Here is a 20,043-nt window from a genome sequence, read left to right as displayed (position 1 = left end):
CCCCTCTCTCTTCACTAACTACGCATATATCATGATATTCTGTAATAATACTTGAGTGATTTTTCTTCGTCTGTATGTTAGCGAGATGTTTCCCTTGTCTTTTCCTCATTGGCATGATGAAATTCTTGCCGAAACATACATAAACATACGTGAAAGCAGGCGAATGTCAGACGTGAAATAGAACGTGTAGACTACCTGACGTCTGTGATCGCACTAAACCAGGACTGGACTTGGTAGCTTGAGCCTGAAGTCTCCTTCTCGACTCGGGGAATGTCTACAGATGCCATTTCTCCCAATTTCTTTGACAGTAATTATCAAAATTTACGATAATAGAAGAAATATTGCATTTTATTGTATGGATCAATGTTTTAGGCTTATTGAGTTACGTTAACTAATTACCCTGTAACTACGAAAGTAAGAGGAATTTTGACTAAATATTTTGTATACGTATTCTCAATTGCCATATGAAGCTCCATGAATTTTTTCATGACTTTGCATTTTTTGCCCTATACCTCCATATATAGAGGTTCCGGCCGGCCCCCTTAACCCTTAAACGCCGAAGCCGTAAAAAAAAAAATGTCTCCCGTGTGCCAGAGGTGTTTCAGATTGAGCGCGGTAGCGGAAAAAATATTTTTTTCAAAAAATCACAGCGAGCTTAGTTTTCAAGATTAAGAGTTCATTTTTGGCTCCTTTTTTTGTCCTTTTTTTGTCATTGCCTGAAGTTTAGTATGCAACCATCAGAAATGAAAAAAATTATCATTATATATATAAATAATGCGACATATGATAGCCGCAAAAACGAAATTTCATATATAATTGTATTCAAATCGCACTGTGCGCAAAACGGTTAAAGGTAACAAGTTACCTTTTTTTTGTTGTAATGTACACTAAATTGCGGTCATTTTGGTATATAACACATTGTAAAACGATAAAAGCAACACAGAGAAAATATTATCACAAAATAACGCATGAATTCGTAACGCGCAGACGTAAACAAATATTTTTTTCAAAAATTCACCATAATTCTAAATATTGTCCTAGAGACTTCCAATTTCTTTCATAATGAAGACAAATGATTGAATATTACTATACTATAAGAATATTAGCTTACAAATGCAGTTTTCGACCATATCTGACGAGTTAAATTTGACCGAATGTCGAATTTTTTTTATATATATATTTTTATATGCAATTATTTCGGAAATAAGAAAAGCTACAACTTTCAAATATTTTTCGTTTTATTCTACATGAAATTGCGCACATTTTCATATATAAATCTCTATGAAATGCCTAATATGAAATGGAGCAAATATTCCGAGAATGGGACGTACACATTTCGGAGATTTGTGGCGGAGAATCCGCGCGCGGATGGAAGGAAAGTTTTTTTTTTAAATTCACCATAAATTTAAATATTGTGCTAGAGACTTCGAATTTGTTTCAAGATGAAGATAAATGACTGAATATTACTAGAATGTAAGAGTTTTAGCTTACAATTGCGTTTTTCGACCATTTCGGTAGTCAAAGTTGACCGAACGTGGTTTTTTTTCTATTTATCGTGATTTATATGCAAATATTTCAAAAATGAGAAAAGCTACAACCTTCAATTATTTGTTGTTGTATTCTACATGAAATTGCGCACATTTTCATATATAAAACTTTATGTAACGGCTAATTTAAAATGGTGCAAACATTACCACAATCACACGTATGATTTTTTCGGAAGAGTTACCGCGCGGACGTAAAGAAAATGTAATTTTTTTCATAAATTCACCATAAATCGAAATATTGTGCTAGAGACTTCCAATTTGTTGCAAAATGAAGGTAAATGCTTGAATATTACTAGAATATAAGCGTTTTAGCTTACATTTGCGTTTTTCGACCATTTCGGTTGAGTCAAAGTTGACCGAAGGTTGAAAATTTGTCACTTATCATTTTTTATATGAAAATATTTCAAAATTGATAAAAGCTACAACCATGGGTTGTTTTTAGTTGTATTGTGCATGAAATTGCGCACATTTTCATATATAAAACTTTATGTAACGGCTAATTTAAAATGGTGCAAACATTACCACAATCGCATGTATGATTTTTTTCGGAAGAGTCTTTAACCGCGCGGACGTAAGGAAAAAGTTTTTTCATAAATTCACCATAAATCGAAATATTGTGCTAGAGACTTCCAATTAGTTGCAAAATTAAGGTAAATGATTGAATATTACTAAAATATAAGAGTTTTAGCTTACAATTGCGTTTTTCGACCATTTCGGTAGAGTCAAAGTTGACCAAAGGTTGAAATTTTGGCACATCGTTATGTATATGAAAAAATATCTCAAATGATAAAAGCTACAATCATGAGTATTGTATTCTACATAAACATGCGCACATTTTCATATATAATACTCCATATAACGGCTAATTTAAAATGGTAAAAAAATTATGTCAAAGTGACAAAATAATTTCCGAGATGTGTCACAGATACTTTTTAGTGCGGCAAGAAAGAAATTCGCGCTTGCGCGCCTGCTTAACGATTGTAAAACAAAACAACACCTTGATCCGTGACTCCAAGCATCCCCAAGGCGCGTGATTCAAGAGTTTTCGGCTGGTAGGCCTAATAGTATTTTTCCGCGAATTTTTAAAAAAACTTTTGTATGTCGACGTAAAATACGTCCAGTCGGCACCCGAGAGACAAAAAATGTCGACGTAAAATACGTCCAGTCGGCGTTTAAGGGTTAATGAATTTATATTATTGCTTTATACATTAATATTAATATTTGAAAATAGTAAATCACTTATTTATCATACAAAAAAACACATCTCTGTAGGAGAGAGAGGAGAGAGAGAGAGAGAGAGAGAGAGAGAGAGAGAGAGAATTATTATTTTTATTGTGATATCATTTAATCTTATTCAACTTACTAATACAGTATTAGTCAATATTAATATTTGAATATTAGTAAATCATTTTTGTATCATAAAAATGTATTTAGTCTTAAAAATAATGTGAAAATACACTAATTAGTGATTATTTTCGTCATAAAATCCAGCGAATAGGCGAATCCCCCACAAATAATGGGTAGACATGATCCAGAGAGAAATCAGCGAATCATTGAGGCCGCGAATCCAGAGAATGCGAATACAGGGGCCCACTGCATTAATATATATTATTTATATACATATATATTTTTAGATATTTTTATATGAAATTAATTTTAATGTGTTTTTATTTTCTATTTCAATTTATTACAGTTTAAATAATCTACATGTTGTGATGCCAATTTTTTTAAACATAATCATTCAATCAAACTAAATGTAGATCCTCACCATGGTACAAAACATGGCTCCATTAATAGATGGAAGAAATCAGAAGGTGGACAAAAGCAAAGCATGATTCTATTTGTGAGCATTTGAAAGGTTTTATTTTTTTGCACTTTTATACATAAAAAGGGCACAAGACCCTCTCCCTGACTGAGGGGGAAGATGCTGGTCTGCATTGGACTTGCAAGGCTAATGAAGTTTAGTATTGTTAGTATGGAAATTAAGCTTTATGTAAGGTGTTTTGAGTCAAGACATTTTCTCCATATTTTTTTTATAGGATATTTATATTTGAATGAGCACCTTTTTATTTGGTAACAGTTTGATTTATGTAGATCCTAAGTTATTGCATATGGTTACAAAAGTATTGCATTTAAAATTAGGGGAAAATATTGCACTTTTTAAATTGAGAGCATGGGCAAGTTTTATACTATTTTAAACAAGAAACATTGATGGCATAGTGCACTGTATTAGTATATTTTCTTTCTGTTAAATTTTATGCAATTAATTCATTACTTTTTGACGAAGATCTGGGAAAAAACTGCAGGAGATAATGTCACGACTGCATGAAAAATTGAGAGAGGTTCACCATCTTATCAAAGGAGGGCCAAAACAAGCTCCATCGTACCAGCTTGGCCAAGTTTCTGTGGAATACCTGGTGACTGCCCTCAACAGCCATGCAGAACCTCCAGAGTCACCGGAGACAATTCTACATACAGGTTAGTAATTGTGTAACTTAATGTAAAAACTATTCAGAAAGCTTAGCCTGTTTTATGAAAGGACTGTACAGTCTCGCAAGTTAAGGGAAATATAACTTGAAAAGTACATTAATATCATGTTGAAAACAGTATGAAGGAAATATTAAAAAATTTAGTATCATGGATTATTATTTTACGTTTTTGTTTCCCATACTTATTTGACTCTATCCTTATAAGAGTTTCAAGATATAAGTAATACAGTTAGTAATATGATGGTCTGACCATATGTTAAAAATTTTTTTTTTATTTTTAATGGTACCCTTGCATTATCACTTTCAGGATGCTATGAATTTGAAGTTCGAGAACGACAACTTGCTAGTTGTGGGCTGGATGTACATTCGTGTCTTCATTTTCTCCACTATCTTTATTCTTCTTGGTTGAGACCACAGGTAAAGTTAGTTAGTTTCTTATTGTCATTATTTGTCTTTTTGTCTTTATAGTGTATTAAAATTTTATGATATGGACAGTGATGAAAGTAAGCTCCAGAGCTGATTAGCAAGGATATTTTTCTCCCTCTGTTTTTCATGAGCACATGTCACTTACTCAGCCTATCCCAGCCCTAGAGGGTTATCTTTGCCCCACAGTAATAATCAAAACTTCTATATACTATGACCTCGGAACAGGTAAAATAGGTAATAAACACAATTATGATAAAAAAACAAAAATATGTTGTCACAGATTCAGCACTCATTGGTAAATCTTACCGTAGCAAGAACTTGTAATTAAACATGGTTGTGGCCCACGGGGGGTTTGTTAGTGCCATCAGCGCATCTCACGCTGTACACTGTAGGCATTACTTAAAGTTCTTTGTAGCATCCCTTTGGCCCCTAGCTGCAACCCCTTTCTTTCCTTTTTACTGTACCCACATTCATATTCTTTCTTCCATCTTGCTATCCACCCTCTCGTAACAAATGTTTCATAGTGCAACTGCGAGGTTTTCTTCTTGTTAAACCTTTCAGACCTTTTACTCTAAATTTTCCTTTTAGCACTGAATGACTTCATAGTCCCAGCGCTTGGCCTTTGGCCTAAATTCAATATTCTTCTCAACATGTTTGTGTGTTACTTGTACAAAAATACACTTTATAAAGTATTCTCAGGTTATGAACATGAAAATGTTTTTCTTATTTGTAATATCGTTCGCGTAGATTTTGTCCTTTATTCTATATTTATTTTATTGTATTTGGAATGTGATGTTTTTTGTTATGTTTTTACATGTATCTTGGTAATACAGGGTTAGTCTCTATTTCTAATACTTTCTTAACCCTTAAACGCCGACTGGACGTATTTTACGTCGACATTTTTTGTCTCTCGGGTGCCGACTGGACGTATTTTACGTCAACATACAAAAGTTTTTTTAAAAATTCGCGGAAAAATACTTTTAGGCCTACCAGCCAAAAACTCTTGAATCACGCGCCTTGGGGGATGCTGGGAGTTCAAGGATCAAGGTATTGTTTTGTTTACAATTGTTACGCAGGCGCGCAAGCGTGAATTTCTTTCTTGCCGCACTAAAAAGTATCTGTGACACATCTCGGAAATTATTTTGTCACTTTGACATAATTTTTTTACCATTTTAAATTAGCCGTTATATGGAGTATTATATATGAAAATGTGCGCATGTTTATGTAGAATACAACAAAAAAATACTCATGATTGTAGCTTTTATCAGTTTTGAGATATTTTCATATAAATAACGATAAGTGCCAAAATTTCAACCTTCGGCCAACTTTGACTCTCCGAAATGGTCGAAAAACGCAATTGTAAGCTAAAACTCTTATTTTTTTTATTAATATTCAATCATTTACCTTAATTTTGCAACTAATTGGAAGTCTCTAGCACAATATTTTGATTTATGGTGAATTTATGAAAAAACTTTTTCCTTACGTCCGCGCGGTAACTCTTCCGAAAAAAATCATACATGCGATTGTGGTAATGTTTGCACCATTTTAAATTAGCCGTTACATAAAGTTTTATATATGAAAATGTGCGCAATTTCATGCACAATACAATTAAAAACAACCCATGGTTGTAGCTTTTATCAATTTTGAAATATTTTCATATAAAAAAATGATAGTGACAAATTTTCAACCTTCGGTCAACTTTGACTCTACCGAAATGGTCGAAAAACGCAATTGTAAGCTAAAATGTTATATTCTATTAATATTCAAGCATTTACCTTCATTTTGCAACAAATTGGAAGTCTCTAGCACAATATTTCGATTTATGGTGAATTTATAAAAGAAATAATATTTTCTTTACGTCCGCGCGGTAACTCTTCCGAAAAAATCATACGTGCGATTGTGGTAATGTTTGCACCATTTTAAATTAGCCGTTACATAAAGTTTTATATATGAAAATGTGCGCAATTTCATGTAGAATACAACAAAAAATAATTGAAGGTTGTAGCTTTTCTCATTTTTGAAATATTTGCATATAAATCACGATAAATAGAAAAAAAAACCACGTTCGGTCAAATTTGACTCTACCGAAATGGTCGAAAAACGCAATTGTAAGCTAAAACTCTTACAGTCTAGTAATATTCAGTCATTTATCTTCATTTTGAAACAAATTCGAAGTCTCTAGCACAATATTTAAATTTATGGTGAATTTAAAAAAAAACTTTCCTTCCCTCCGCGCGCGGATTCTCCGCCACAAATCTCCGAAATGTATACGTCCCATTCTCGGAATATTTGCTCCGTTTCATATTAGGCATTTCATAGAGTTTTATATATAAAAATGTGCGCAATTTCATGTAGAATAAAACAAAAAATATTTGAAAGTTGTAGCTTTTCTTATTTCCGAAATAATTGCATATAAAAAATATATATAAAAAAATTCGACATTCGGTCAACTTTAACTCGTCAGATATGGTCGAAAACTGCATTTGTAAGCTAATATTCTTATAGTATAGTAATATTCAATCATTTGTCTTCATTTTGAAAGAAATTGGAAGTCTCTAGGACAATATTTAGAATTATGGTGAATTTTTGAAAAAAATATTTGTTTACGTCCGCACGTTACGAATTCATGCATTATTTTGTGATAATATTTTCTCGGTGTTGATTTTATCGTTTTACAATGTGTTATATACCAAAATGATTGCAATTTAGTGTACATTACAACGAAAAAAAAAGTAACTTGTTACCTTTAACCGTTTTGCGCACAGCGCGATTTGAATACAATTATATATGAAATTTCGTTTTTGCGCTATCATATATCGCATTATTTATATATGATAATGATAATTTTTTTCATTTCTGATGGTTGCATACTAAACTTCAGGCAATGACAAAAAAAGGAGCCAAAAATGAACTCTTAATCTTGAAAACTAAGTGCGCTGTGATTTTTTGAAAAAAATATTTTTTCCGCTTCCGCGCTCACTCTGAAACACCTCCGGCACACGGGAGACATTTTTTTTTGTACCGCTTCGGCGTTTAAGGGTTGATTTTCCTAAGATAAGAAAAAAAAACAGGCATAAGCCTACATTCCATATTATCAAAACCTTGAAATACTGAACCAATGTAACCCCTCCATTTGCATGCACTAGAATTGTTAGCCAAGAAAATTTCTTTTGAAACACATCTAGGCAGTTTACAATGTGTGTGTTACTTGATAATCTGTTCAGGTATTTTTAAAGTAAATGGAGTGAAAAAAGCTACAGTACTCAGTATGTGTTAAGACTGTGGAATACAAGCATTGCATTAATCAAAATGAAAGCAAAACCATCAACTTGTGATAGTGCGACCCTATTTTTAAAAATTTCACTAGCAAACTGGGGTGCATCTTCAGTGCTAGGTAGTACAGTATGTATATATTTTGTCTTCCCTGTCCACACATTTAAGTAATAGTTTGAGAAAAGGTTTGTATTATCTATTATCTATGGTCTTTTGTTCTATTAAGTGTATTTTTAAAATTTCAGAGTGGTTTGTGTGCTTCTGTTGTTGCTGAAGTGGTTAAATCAGTCAGTTGTTTGTGTGATCTGTTTTGTTCAAGTGCACATCACCGTTGGGTTCTTGAAGCTCTAATACCCCTACATACAGTTCATCCAATTGAAGACCATATAACTCAACAGTATATCATCTTAGCAACTTGTAAAGCCTTAGCAACTTTAAAGTTGGCTAAACAGGTAAGATTGTTCATATTTCAAACTATAAAGAAAAGATTAAATTAACTTTCAATACATTTGAATGAATTTTAATATCCATCAAAACTTCTGATATTTTCAGTGAGCGTAATTAAAAATCTGCTCTTCCAAAAAGAATTGAAAACTAAGTTGTGCATGATATTTTTAGTAATTTTGGATAGAAATTATACTGCCAAAATATTACATGGTCACAGACAGTCACAAGTAGTGGGGCCAAGTTTGCAATTGTTCCGATACGTAATACAAACCTTTCGGTCCTTTAACAATAGGAATATATTTACGGCGTAGCTGAAATTACGGCCGTTGAATCTTGAACCAGGTGGTTAGGCAGTAACTACTGTGGGGCAGGCTAGCCTACCCGAATGTAAACACTCCACTTTACTTTCGGCCGTCTTTCGAGGAAGACGTGTGTTTGTGAGCTCCGGCTGACTGGTCGTTGGTCTTTTTTCCCGGTGGGATCCTTTTGGTTTATGTTTTTGTATTTAAATAATTAAGCATATACAGTGTTTGATATTAATACTAGACAAAGGTTTGTCCTTGGTTTTTCAATTAATATACAAACCCACTTTTTGTGATAGCCTTTGTAACCGCCCATCTACTTGTGTTAAGAGCCAGCGGCTAAGGTATGACAACATATTATTTACATTCTTTCGCCCTTTAACACTGGCTCAGACCTGCATGAGGAAGAGATATGTATATATCGTGAGCATGAGACATGTATTTAACTTAAGTGATATTGATCCTGTAACGGGACATGTATTCATCCTGAAATTACACTTACGCTTGGAATTACCAAGTGAACTTCAAAGGTTTGTCCATGTTTTGTTGTTATGGTAATTTCTCTTCTCCTTCTTCCTTTCACTTACTATCGGAAGAAGGTAGAAGGATGGGGGTGTGGTGCTGATGTTGGGGGATCTCCTCTCACTTTGGAGGGCGGCGCCCTTGGATGTGTGAGGAGTATCCTCATACTTTAATTTTTTTTTTCCTTATTTTACAGACTAGTGGTGATTGTGTTTTCAGCAGTATTGGTTGGATGCTTTTCGTATTGGTTATCCTAACCTTGGAATTGTACCTATGACTTGTAGCATGTTACATACTGATCCCCTGGTGATAATCATTTTCATTACCACTACTACCCGGGAGTCATGTCACTGGATGAAGCTGTCGCGCTGATCTGTGAGGTTATCTACTCCTGATGGTAGAAGTCTGGCAGAAGGAGGAACCGAAGAGGAGGAGAGCTTGTCCAGTATCGTCATCCTCCTCTTCGAGATCATCATTTCTTCATGCTTCCCCCCTTCAACTTTTAAGGCTTTGCTGTAAAAGAGAAGGTGGTCTTCTCCCCTAAGAAGTCTCGTCACGGGACTTCTAAGGGTCTGTCTCGCTCCGGTGGGACAGGTGGGTCTTCCACGGGTCCTTCCGTTCCTTCGGGAACGGGGCCCGTCTCTCCTTCCTCGGGGAGGAAGCAGACGGGGACCATAGAGGTACCGGCCACCGCTGGTATCTCCTCTCCCGGTTCCGAAGGTTCCACCTCCGGACCAGGAACCGTCTCGGCCGCCAGCTTGCAAGCGTTACCGTGTGTATGGTCACCTACGGGTGACCTTGCAGCCAGGGTCCAGACTGCAGAGTTCGCTCACCATGTCAGGACCCAGGCACAGGGCGGAAGATGGTAGGAGTCGCTCGGGTGACTCTCGCCAGCAATCGTCCGGTGTCCAGGGTTGACGCGATGTTCCCGCGGGTCGATGTGCGCAGAGACCAGTGGAGGCGGGCCATCCAGCCCTCTTTTAATTAATCCTTTTCTTTCAGAGACAGCCCCATCGCACGACCGACCACGAACACGACCGACCAGTCTCGGGGGTGGCAGACACTTCACCTGCCAGGTAGGAGTTTCGTAGCCCTCCTCGAAGAAGCGTTCTCTCCACTGCTACTCCCACAGGTCCCTCCGGACAGGTGCAGTTGGGCCGTGTTGTTTCGGCAACTGCCCCAACTCTGTCCTGGATGGAGGACCTGTTGGTTGTCTTGAGGAATCGGCGAAGAGGAAGTCCAGGAAGAAGAGGAAGGTGTCGCCATCGTCTTCTGCCACCTCTTCCCCTTCGACTTCCGAGGCCCCCCAGCCGAAGAAGAAGGAGGTAGCCTCCTCCCCCCCTAAGAAATCTCACTCAGAGGCCTCTTAAGGGTCTGTCCCACTCCGGTGGGACAGTTGGGGCTTCTGCTGGTCCTCCTGTTCCTTCGGGAATGGGGCCCGTCTCTCCTTCCGCAAGGAAGAAGATGATGGGGACCGGAGGGGTACCGGCTAACACCGGTACCTCCTTTCCTGGTGCCAGAGGTTCTGCCTCGATGCCAGGTACCGTCTCGGCCTCTCATTCACGAGAGGTACCAAGTGTACGGTCACCCGCCGTGCAGCCAAGACCCAGGCAACCAAGTTTGCTTGGCACCAGGATCAGGCACGGAGCGGAAGACTGGTGGGAGTCGCCCAGGTGACTCCCATCAGGCCAGCGATCGCTCTCGTGGCGAGCCGCCGGTACCTAATGTTGATGTGACGGTCCCAGACCAGCTGCAGGCTGAGGCGAGGAAGTGGTCCCCTCGACCAGCCTCGGCTGGTCCAAGCGGCGTGACGCGCCATGAGGACAGGCCTCGCTCCCAGCGGGACCGGGTAGAGAGAGGGACCAGCAGCAGCTCTTCTGACGCTCGGGACCGTCGCCGCTGTTCTCGGCCCAGCCGCTCTTCCTGGGACAGCCGCATGACCAGGCTTGCAGATCGATCTCCACCGTGGGTTGGCGAGCGTCTACAGCCCCCCCCCCCCAGTGCGCCGGTTCTGCCGGTGGGCGAGGGGGGAGTGTCAGGTCTACTTCTCCTATCCCTTAAACTTCTTCGGGCTACACCGGGAAGAGCGAGGAGATCAGGAGTGATCACGAGGGGCGCGCTTCCACCGCGACAGCGGACTCTGCCGGTCCCCTGACCACCGCTTCCACCGGGACTGGACGGATAGGGGAACCAGCAGCAGCTCGTCTGATGCTTGGGACCATCGAAGCTGCTCTCAGTCTAGCTGCTCTCCCCCGGAGAGCCGCTTGACTAGTGCAGCCTGATCACCAGCAGCTCTCCTGAAGAGACTGACGCTCCGTTCTTGGTCCAGCGTTTCCCCGCAAGAAGACCGCTGGTCCAGACCGGCAGCTCGATCATCACCATGGTTGATGATTGCCTACAGTCCTCCCAGCCTACCGGTTCTGCTAGCACCGCTGGGAAGGCGAGCGAGTATCCAATCTTCCTCCCCTATTCCCTCTTCCTATGGCTGCGATGGGAGGGGAGGGATCCTGCAGAGCGTTCTCCGTAGGATTCCACGTCGGGGACTGTGTTCCTTGGGGGGACCTTCGGGTCCTACCAGACGTAAGTCCCCGTCGTTGAGGAAGTATCTTGCCCTATCCTCAATTTCTATGGGAATCAGGAGGACCACCACCTGAGGATCGTCTAACAAATTCGGTGGGGGTTTCGCCGAGTGCTTAGATTTCTTTGGAATTTCTAGCACTCTCCGAGTGTTCTGGTCTTCTACGATCTTGCAAACACTTGGGCGAAACCACGGTCCAGAGTGGGCGAGACGAGAATCCCAGATAATTGTTACTACGATAATTGGGAATCTCGCCGAATGCTCGAATTCCTGGAGTCTCTAGCATTCGAGAGAAGTACTGCTGCTGAAGGAAGAATATCTCGGGAGGGGCTCAGCCTGAATGGACCTGACGGTCCGTCGTCAACCCCAGGATAGAGAAGAACGGGTGTGAACATCCAGTTCGGCTTGAACTATCGTCTTCGGTATCCTGTTCACAATAGAAGTCTTCCTTCGGGAAAACTTCTCCTTCGCACTCTTCATTAGAGAATGAAGGGCGTCGGCTTCCAGTCCTTATTCTTGTTCCTCGAATGGAAGAGAATTTAGGATGGAGGTCTATGTACAAATATACTATGTATATTGCCCTCGCGACATGCTTCTGTTATCAGTTGAATTGTCCGAGGTGTAGGCACATACTGTAGTTAACTCTATGGGTTGTGACCGAGACGAATAGTATCTTCTTAATTGAACTGCAACTCAGGACTGCCCTGCAACCTCCCAGGAGTTACCAGTTTCGATTTTGAGATACTTATGGTATTGTTACAACAACAACACCTCAGCATTTGCATTCACCGAAATCAGTTTCGATTAAATGCAAATGCTCGAGCATATTTTTTTGCGCTCGATGGTTCTAGCCAAACGCACTCCTTCTTGGAACGGATTTCCTGGCAACTCTGGATGACGAGTGAGTGAGAGCTAGCGGTGTATGGGCTGCTTGCCGCAGCCCAGTACCAGCTGGCTCTCCGAGGTAGCACGGTTGGATTATCTCTCTCTCCTCTGCGATGATTGACTACCAAACCGAATCTCTGCCCGGCAATCACAGACTTAGGTCTCTGGTTGGCTGGAATCCTCGCATACATGAATGACCATCTCTACTGCATCACCTCGGACATTGCAAGACTTTTCAGACAGAGATATCTCAATAGACTCGCTATCATCTTTCTGTTTACCGCACAGTAACAGAAGTCTGTAGCCTAGTCTCCCGCTGCAATAACGCGGAATGATTTCTTCAGACATCTGAGTTTGTCTTCTAAATATATCTCGTATTCGTAGGTGTGCAATTGTTCATAGTTCACCCCGAATTGTAGATGTATAACCGAAGACGTTGCCTGTTCCCCACCCTGCCAGTTCTACTTCCAAGTATATAGATGTATTCCCTGGATAAAGCTGGGAAGAAGATGATGATTCAGCCCATGAGAAGCAGTTCTTCAGGCAGTACATTCCCTGTGTTTTCATAACTGAAAAGCGCTCCGCTTTCATTGCAACTGCGACTTCTCACCGAACAGCAATGAAGTAGCGGTTAGCGTTTTCAGTCCTCTGTAAATAACAGGGATTAAGCCGTCTTCGCGGGTTGGTGTCATCGGCGGGACTTTTCTACGTTCAGAATCCTGAGAGTTGCCTTCTCTCAATTCAGCTGTGAAGACGTAGGTCTGCATTCACCTATCACCTTCGTCTTCAACGGCACATAGTAGTTTTTTCTCCTAGTTGAGATTCAACTACTATGAGAACTTCTGTCTTGCCATCAGGGACCTCGGTCTCTAGAAGGCAATTGACTTTCGTCTGTTATGCACATGCCTTGAGAGAATCATCATCTCGCCTTCCGGTATCGTTGGCAACAGATAGACAATTTGTATGGTCTCTCGGCATAACCCTTCAAAAGGCGAGGGTCACGTGACTACGCCTCGGATGCAGGGACAGTTCACTTCACACAACCGAATGCAGTCAGTCGGCAGCTATCGAAGCATCCAAGACCATCACGAGCTTCGCTGTGGACTCTGTATCAGTTGTTCCAGATCGGTTATTACTTTACCCTACTGGCGTATTCCGGTACCCATATTATCGACACCCACCCTGGAGTGTCGGTGTCTTTTCCACTGCGGAGACGAAGAGACTTCGCCGCAGTGGGATACGAGACTGCAAGAGACTTCGCTGCAGTGGGATACGAGACCGCGAGACACTTCGCTGCAGACGGATAGACCAGTATGGGTACTGGACATCACTTCGAAAAATATGTCGGACAGGAAGATGAATAGGTCGTTGCGACCATATTCCTCTTTCCCTTCGGAACTGCCCACAGGTCCTTGGAACTTCATTTCCCTGGACCAGTGGTGGATGCTTGCAAGATGTGTTTGCTTACCTAGCTCCTTGAGAGGACAAGTTGCATCTCGCCCATGGTGTGCAATTGTAGAGGTAAGAAGGATGCGAGAGTGACTGGCTCTCCCCCTTCCACGCCTCTTCTCTCCATTCCTCGTCCTTTGGGTTGAGGATAGGACTCAAACTCACACTGGCTGGTCGGACGATTGATGCGGTAAGCCTATACATAAGCATCCTTTGTTCCGACACGGCATACAAACCTTCGGTCCTTTTACAATAGGAAGGTACTAGCGGCAGCTGGATAGGTCGTAAGCTTTCGAACAAGGGGTTCGGTAGTTAACTGCTTGTCCGACAGGCGCGCGCGCGCGACTGGGAGGTAAACAAATCACTTTTGCTTTCGGCCTCACAGTGGATGGACGTGTGTGTTCGACGCTCTCTGCCCGCTGCTCGTCGTTTGCTTTCTGAGTATTTGGTTGTAATTGTGTATGAAAGAGTATTGTAAGTACAATCATTCTCTCTTTGCATAATAATTACTGCCTTCAATTGAATTATGATGGAATCTCCTCGCCTCGCTACCCCAAGGAGACTTTGCCCGGGTATCGAAGGGCGTAAATGTGGGAAGTTTAGATCGTTCCCAGAGATTGACCCTCATATTTTGTGTGCTCGGTGTCGGGGGCGCGAATGCACCCGGGCCGAGCCCTGTGATGTATGTAATGACTGGTCGGATGCGCAGTGGACTTTGTATGAGGGCAGGAAAGAAGCGAAGGCCTGCAAAGGAGTCGTCGGAAAGCTCTCCCGCGACTCCTTTGGTGACGGACACTTCGTCTTCTTTCCTGCCGCCCGCTCAACTTCCACGTCTCGCGCCTTCCCCTTCGGGGGGGGGTGTCTGGGTCCTTCTCCTCTCCTGACGTGTCGAGTGTGGAGGAGGGCGCTAGATACCCTGACGTAGAGTTGTACTCTGGGTCCTCTATCCGCTCGTCTTCGCGCGAGCGGGTAGAGGATCCTTCTAATCACCCGACTTTTGCCTCCTCAGGTGCGGTTGCCGTGAAGGATGACCTCGGACAGGTGTGGGCATCGTTGGGGCTGCAGGGCGTGCCGAGTGTCCAGGGGCTGCTCTATCATCTCGCTGGCTCCGTGGCGGTCACTCATGCAACGGTCACAACCACCACCACGACCCTTACAACACCCGGCTACGCGTCACTCCTCACCTGGTGTACACCCAGCACGCGGTCTCTGTGACACCCACAACATCGGTGCAGGGGCCAGTCGCCGTAACTCGGGGGAGTGTGATGCCGCCACCTGGGTTTGCCGTGCTGCCGCGACCGGACTTCATGTGCCCGAAGAGCTCGCCCCTGGACCTCCCACCGGTACCGAGGACGTCTGTGCCGCTGGTTCGACCACCTGGACCGCCCACACAGCCTGCCGTACCTGCCGTGACCACCGCTGCTGTTCCTGTTTCTGCTCCTGCCGTCTCGACTGCCGTTCCTGTGATGCTCGCACCTGCTGATGTTGTTCCTGTTCCTGGCGCCGCTGCTCCCGATGATGCAGGTATGTTCGGACAAGGTACGTCCGGGCCCTGTTGCTTCGGCAACAGCAGCCCCCGGCTCCGTCCTGGATGACAGATCTGACGTCGGTCCTGAGGAGGTTGACGAAGAAGAAGAAGAAGAGGAGGAAGGTGTCGTCGTCGTCTTCATCGTCTTCTTCGTCGTCGTCGTCGTCTGCCGCCTCTTCCCCTTCTTCTTCTAAGGCCCCACCGCCTAAGAAGAAGAAGGTTGCCTCCCCCCCCCTAAGAAGTCTCCTTCGGGAACTTCTAAGGGCCCGTCTCGCTCCGGTGAGACGGGGGGTTCTTCCGCTGGTCGCCCTGCTCCTTCGGGAGCAGGACCCGTCTCTTCTCCCGCAAGGAAGAAGACTACGGGGACCAGAGGGGTGCCGGCTAACACCGGCACTTCCTCTCCTGCTGTCAGTGGTTCGGCCACAGCAGCAGGATCCGGCTCGCCGCTCTGTTCGCGAGAGGTACCGAGTGTACGGTCGCCTAACAGTGACCGTGCAGCCAGGAACCAGACCTCTGAGTCCGCTCAGCGTCAGGTTCACGGCACGGAGCGGAAGACTGGTGACAGCCCGCTCACGGGGGCGGCTCTCACCAGACCAGCTCTCGCTCTCACGGCGAGCAGCTGGCTACCCGGGGGGGGGGGCCCGGGCGGACGTGACGGTCCATGACCGGCCACTGGGCTGAGGCTGGGAAGAGGTCCCCCCGTTCGCCGGCAACCAGCCACGGCTGGTACCAGCGAACTGACGCACCGTGAGGATACGCACCGATCTCACAGTGACAGTGGAGCTCGCCGGTCGCCTGACCGTCGCTCTCGCAGAGAGCGATCGGGTACGGCGACCAGCACCAGCTCCTCTGACACACGAGACCGGGGCCGCTGTTCTCGGTCCAGCCGTTCTCCACAGCGAGACGGCTCGACTAGGTCTGCAGCCCGATCACCACCGCGGGTTGGCGATCGCCTGCATCCTCCAAAGGCCCACTGGTTCTGCCAGCGAGCGAGGAGGGAGCGTCAGGTCTGCCTCTCCATACCTTCAACCTCCTCGGGTTACACCGGGAGGGGCGAGGTATTGAGGAGTGATCGTGAGGGGTGCGCCCCTCAGGATCCCGCCACGTCGTCGTACGTACCAGGCTCGGTTCTCGGACCAGCCAGGTCGTACGCACAGGTGGTTGGAGGAGACCGAGAGGGGGCTGTCGCTGCTCCTCTCCTTGAGGGAGGAGGGTCTCGGGAGATGCTCCTGTTTGAGGGACTGGACGGTCCGACTCCACAGGATGCTATCACGCCCGAGATCCAGAGGAACTTTGCCGAGGTTATTGCGCTGATTCGTCAGCACAACGACCTCGGGGAAGGATCGCCGCTCCCACCATCCGAGCCCACGTCCCGGCTCGAGTCGTTCTGGGGCCCGAAGAGGGAACCCAGACCGACGGTGGGTTTGCCGCGTTCACAGCTTGCGGACTCAGTGCTGGACCAGGTTGAATCGCTTGTCTCCGGGCGGGCAAGACGGTTCGCTCAAGTCTGGCAGGTCGAACAAGCTGCTTCCACCTCCTCTGCTACGACAGCGGCGGTGGTTTTACGTGCCATCTGAAGACCCGATGCCGCCCAAACAGGTCAACCCGGAGTTAGCTAGGCTGACTCCGGGTGTGTCTCTGCACAGCTCCTGTCCGAGAACCTGTGGTTCTCGCAGCAAGAGGCACTAGGCCTGGAATCTACCGCCATGGCAGCTTTCCAGGCCGTCTCCTGGCTAGATCTGTGGTCCCTCACAGTATCTAAGGTCGCAGCCAACTCCGGGGGAATTTCTCCCGAAGAGGACTCGGCCTTCAGGAGACTTTGCCAGTCTGGGGGAAGAGCCATCTCCTTCCTTGCCCACCAGACGGTGAACCTGTGGGCCAACCTGGTTCTCCGCTCCGACGAAGGGACGCTGTCCTTACTCGGGTTTCCAGGGCGGCCGGGCGTGAAGCGGCGTTGGGACTTCGCAACGGACCTTTACGGAGTTCCACGTCTCTCTTCCCAGGAGAGATGGTGGACGCTGCGGTGGACAGACGGCGCACTGATGACAGTGACGGTCTGGTTCACCAGGCAGTCTCGAAGGCTTCTGGGCAGCCTCGGACTGCGGCCAAGTCTAAGAGCTCGGCTAGCGCTTCCTCGGCTGCTAAGACGGTTGCTGCGTCGAAGCCCCGAGGAATGACTCTGTCTTCTTCGACTTCTAGCAAGGGGAGCCGTAACCAGCCCTCCTCCCAGCCCTCCTCATCCCGTGGAGGCTCTGGGAAGAAGTCGAAGAAAGGGGGGAAACGCTAGGGACGGCGTTCCCCCTCACCTGCTGCCGGAAGTGGGGGGTGCCTGGCCAGCCATTGGGCAACTTGGCAGCGCTACGGCGCCGAGACCTGGATTGTAGATGTCCTTCGGGAGGGATATCTATTACCCTTCGAATCTCGGCCACCCCTCACCTCCAACCCGGTCCAACAGCAGTCGTACGTTCCAGGGTCATCGAAGGACGTAGCACTGAGACAGGAGATCAAGACCATGCTGAGCAAGAGAGCTGTAGAGATCGTCACGGATCAGTCACCGGGCTTTTACAGTCGACTCTTCCTGGTGGAAAAGTCTACGGGAGGCTGGCGCCCGGTGATAGATCTCTCTCCCCTGAACGGTTTGTTCGCCAGACCCGGTTCACGATGGAGACGGCACGCTCAGTGCTCGACTCCATCAGGAGAACGATTTCATGCTTTCAGTGGACTTGAAGGATGCGTATTTCCAAATACCCATTCATCAGTCCTCCAGAAAGTACCTCCGCTTCATCCTCGACGGGACGGTGTACCAGTTTCAGGGCACTGTGCTTCGGTCTCTCAACCGCCCCACAGGTGTTCACGCGAGTGTTCACTCTGGTGTCCTGCTTGGGCCCATTCGCACGGGATACGTCTGATGAGTATTCTCCGACGATTGGTTAGTCCTGGCGAGCTCCCGCTCGCAGTTGCTACAGGACAGGGATCGACTGCTCGAGTTCTGTCGCGATCTGGGGATCGTGGTGAACTTCGAGAAGTCCGATCTCGAGCCCAAGCAGAGGATGAAGTACCTGGGTATGCTGATCGACACGGTAGCAGGGCGAGTCTTCCCCGCAGACTCGCGGATCAGCAGATTCAGGGAGGCAGCCAACCAGTTCCTGTCTCGGCAGGAACAGGTAGCTCAGCGATGGCAAGTCGTGATCGGACACCTGTCGTCACTCGAGAAGTTAGTCCCTCACGGGCGTCTTCACCTGCGGTCTCTTCAGTGGAGACTAAAGGAGAGTTGGTCGCAGGCGACGGATCCCCCAAGCTTTTCCAGTGTCACTGATACAGGAGGTGAGGCAGGACCTAGCCTGGTGGCTGGACGACAGGAACCTCTTAAGAGGAGTGCCTCTGCGCACTCCCCCCCGGACATGCAGCTGTTCTCAGACGCATCGACCGAGGGATGGGGCGCACACCTGGAGGAGTTGCTGACTTCAGGAGTGTGGACGAGAACGACAAGCACCTTCACATCAATGTACTGGAACTCAAGGCAGCGTTTCTCGCTCTCCAAGAGTTTCAGGACCGCTTGATGGGACACTCAGTGGTGTTGATGTGCGACAACACCACGGTGGTGGCTTACGTCAACAAACAGGGGGGCCTAGTGTCTCTCCCGTTGTACCAGTTGACTCGGCAGGTGCACGAGTGGGCTCAGGCACACTCAATAGAGCTGTCGGCACGCTACATTCCAGGGAAGAGGAATGTAGTAGCAGACACGCTCAGCCGTCGGGATCAGGTGATAGGGACCGAATGGTCTCTACACCAGGACGTGGCGGAAAGGCTCTTCGACCTGTGGGGGCGACCAGTCGTGGATCTGTTCGCCACCCGGCACAACAGGAAGCTCCAGGTGTTCTTCTCGGCCGTGCCGGACCCATGGGCAGCTGCAGAGGACGCTCTTCAACACCCGTGGGACAACCTCTTCGCCTATGCCTTTCCCCGTTCAGCCTGATTCGCAAGGTGATCAGTCGAGCACTGGTCACCACGAATCTCAGGATGATCCTGGTGGCTCCCAAGTGGCCACAGGCCATTTGGTATCCGGACCTGCTGGCTCTTCTCGCAGGAGAACCGAGAGAGATTCCCCCCTGGCACAACCTTCTCGCCCAGCCACACGTCGAGCGGTACCACCGAGCAGTCCAGTCCCTACGTCTTCACGGCTGGCTGTTATCCACCATCTCTTGCGAACGAGAGGCTTTTCTCGTAGCGCAGCAACAGAGATGGCTGGAAACGTCCGTCAGTCCTCTGCAGCTGTGTACCAGGGGAAGTGGGCCGTCTTCTGTGGTTGGTGTCGTAGACGGGGTATATATCCCTCTCAGAGCCACTCTTCAGCAGGTAGCGGATTTCCTCGTTTTTCTTCGCGAGAGAAGCTCCATCTCAGTCCCCACAGTTAAAGGATACAGAGCCGCCTTGGCGCTCGTCCTGAAACTGAGGGGGTTGGACATCTCGAACTCATTCGAGATCTCCTTGCTTATGAGGAGCTTCGAAAGGTCTTGCCCACCCAGGGACTCAGGCCCCCTGCGTGGGACGGGACTCTCGTCCTTAGGAGTCTGACTCGAACACCGTTCGAGCCACT

The 20,043-nt window shown here is 46.0% G+C and overlaps 1 protein-coding gene across 1 annotated transcript in view; it reads left to right on the top strand.

The window, feature by feature from the left end:
• The window catches only part of LOC135208790 (huntingtin-like), a gene marked incomplete at its 5' end in the record, with an annotated part of 92,131 nt that overhangs the window by 61,614 nt on the left and 10,474 nt on the right, over positions 1-20,043 (top strand). Inside the window, 3 exon segments of the mRNA XM_064241313.1 lie at positions 3,835-4,025; positions 4,344-4,453; positions 7,981-8,187. Coding sequence (XP_064097383.1) covers positions 3,835-4,025; positions 4,344-4,453; positions 7,981-8,187 — 508 coding nt within the window.

This window comes from Macrobrachium nipponense, chromosome 35 (genome assembly GCF_015104395.2).
Source record: "Macrobrachium nipponense isolate FS-2020 chromosome 35, ASM1510439v2, whole genome shotgun sequence".
Classification (NCBI taxonomy): Eukaryota; Metazoa; Arthropoda; class Malacostraca; order Decapoda; family Palaemonidae; genus Macrobrachium; species Macrobrachium nipponense.
This window is presented reverse-complemented; position numbering and strand designations above follow the sequence as displayed.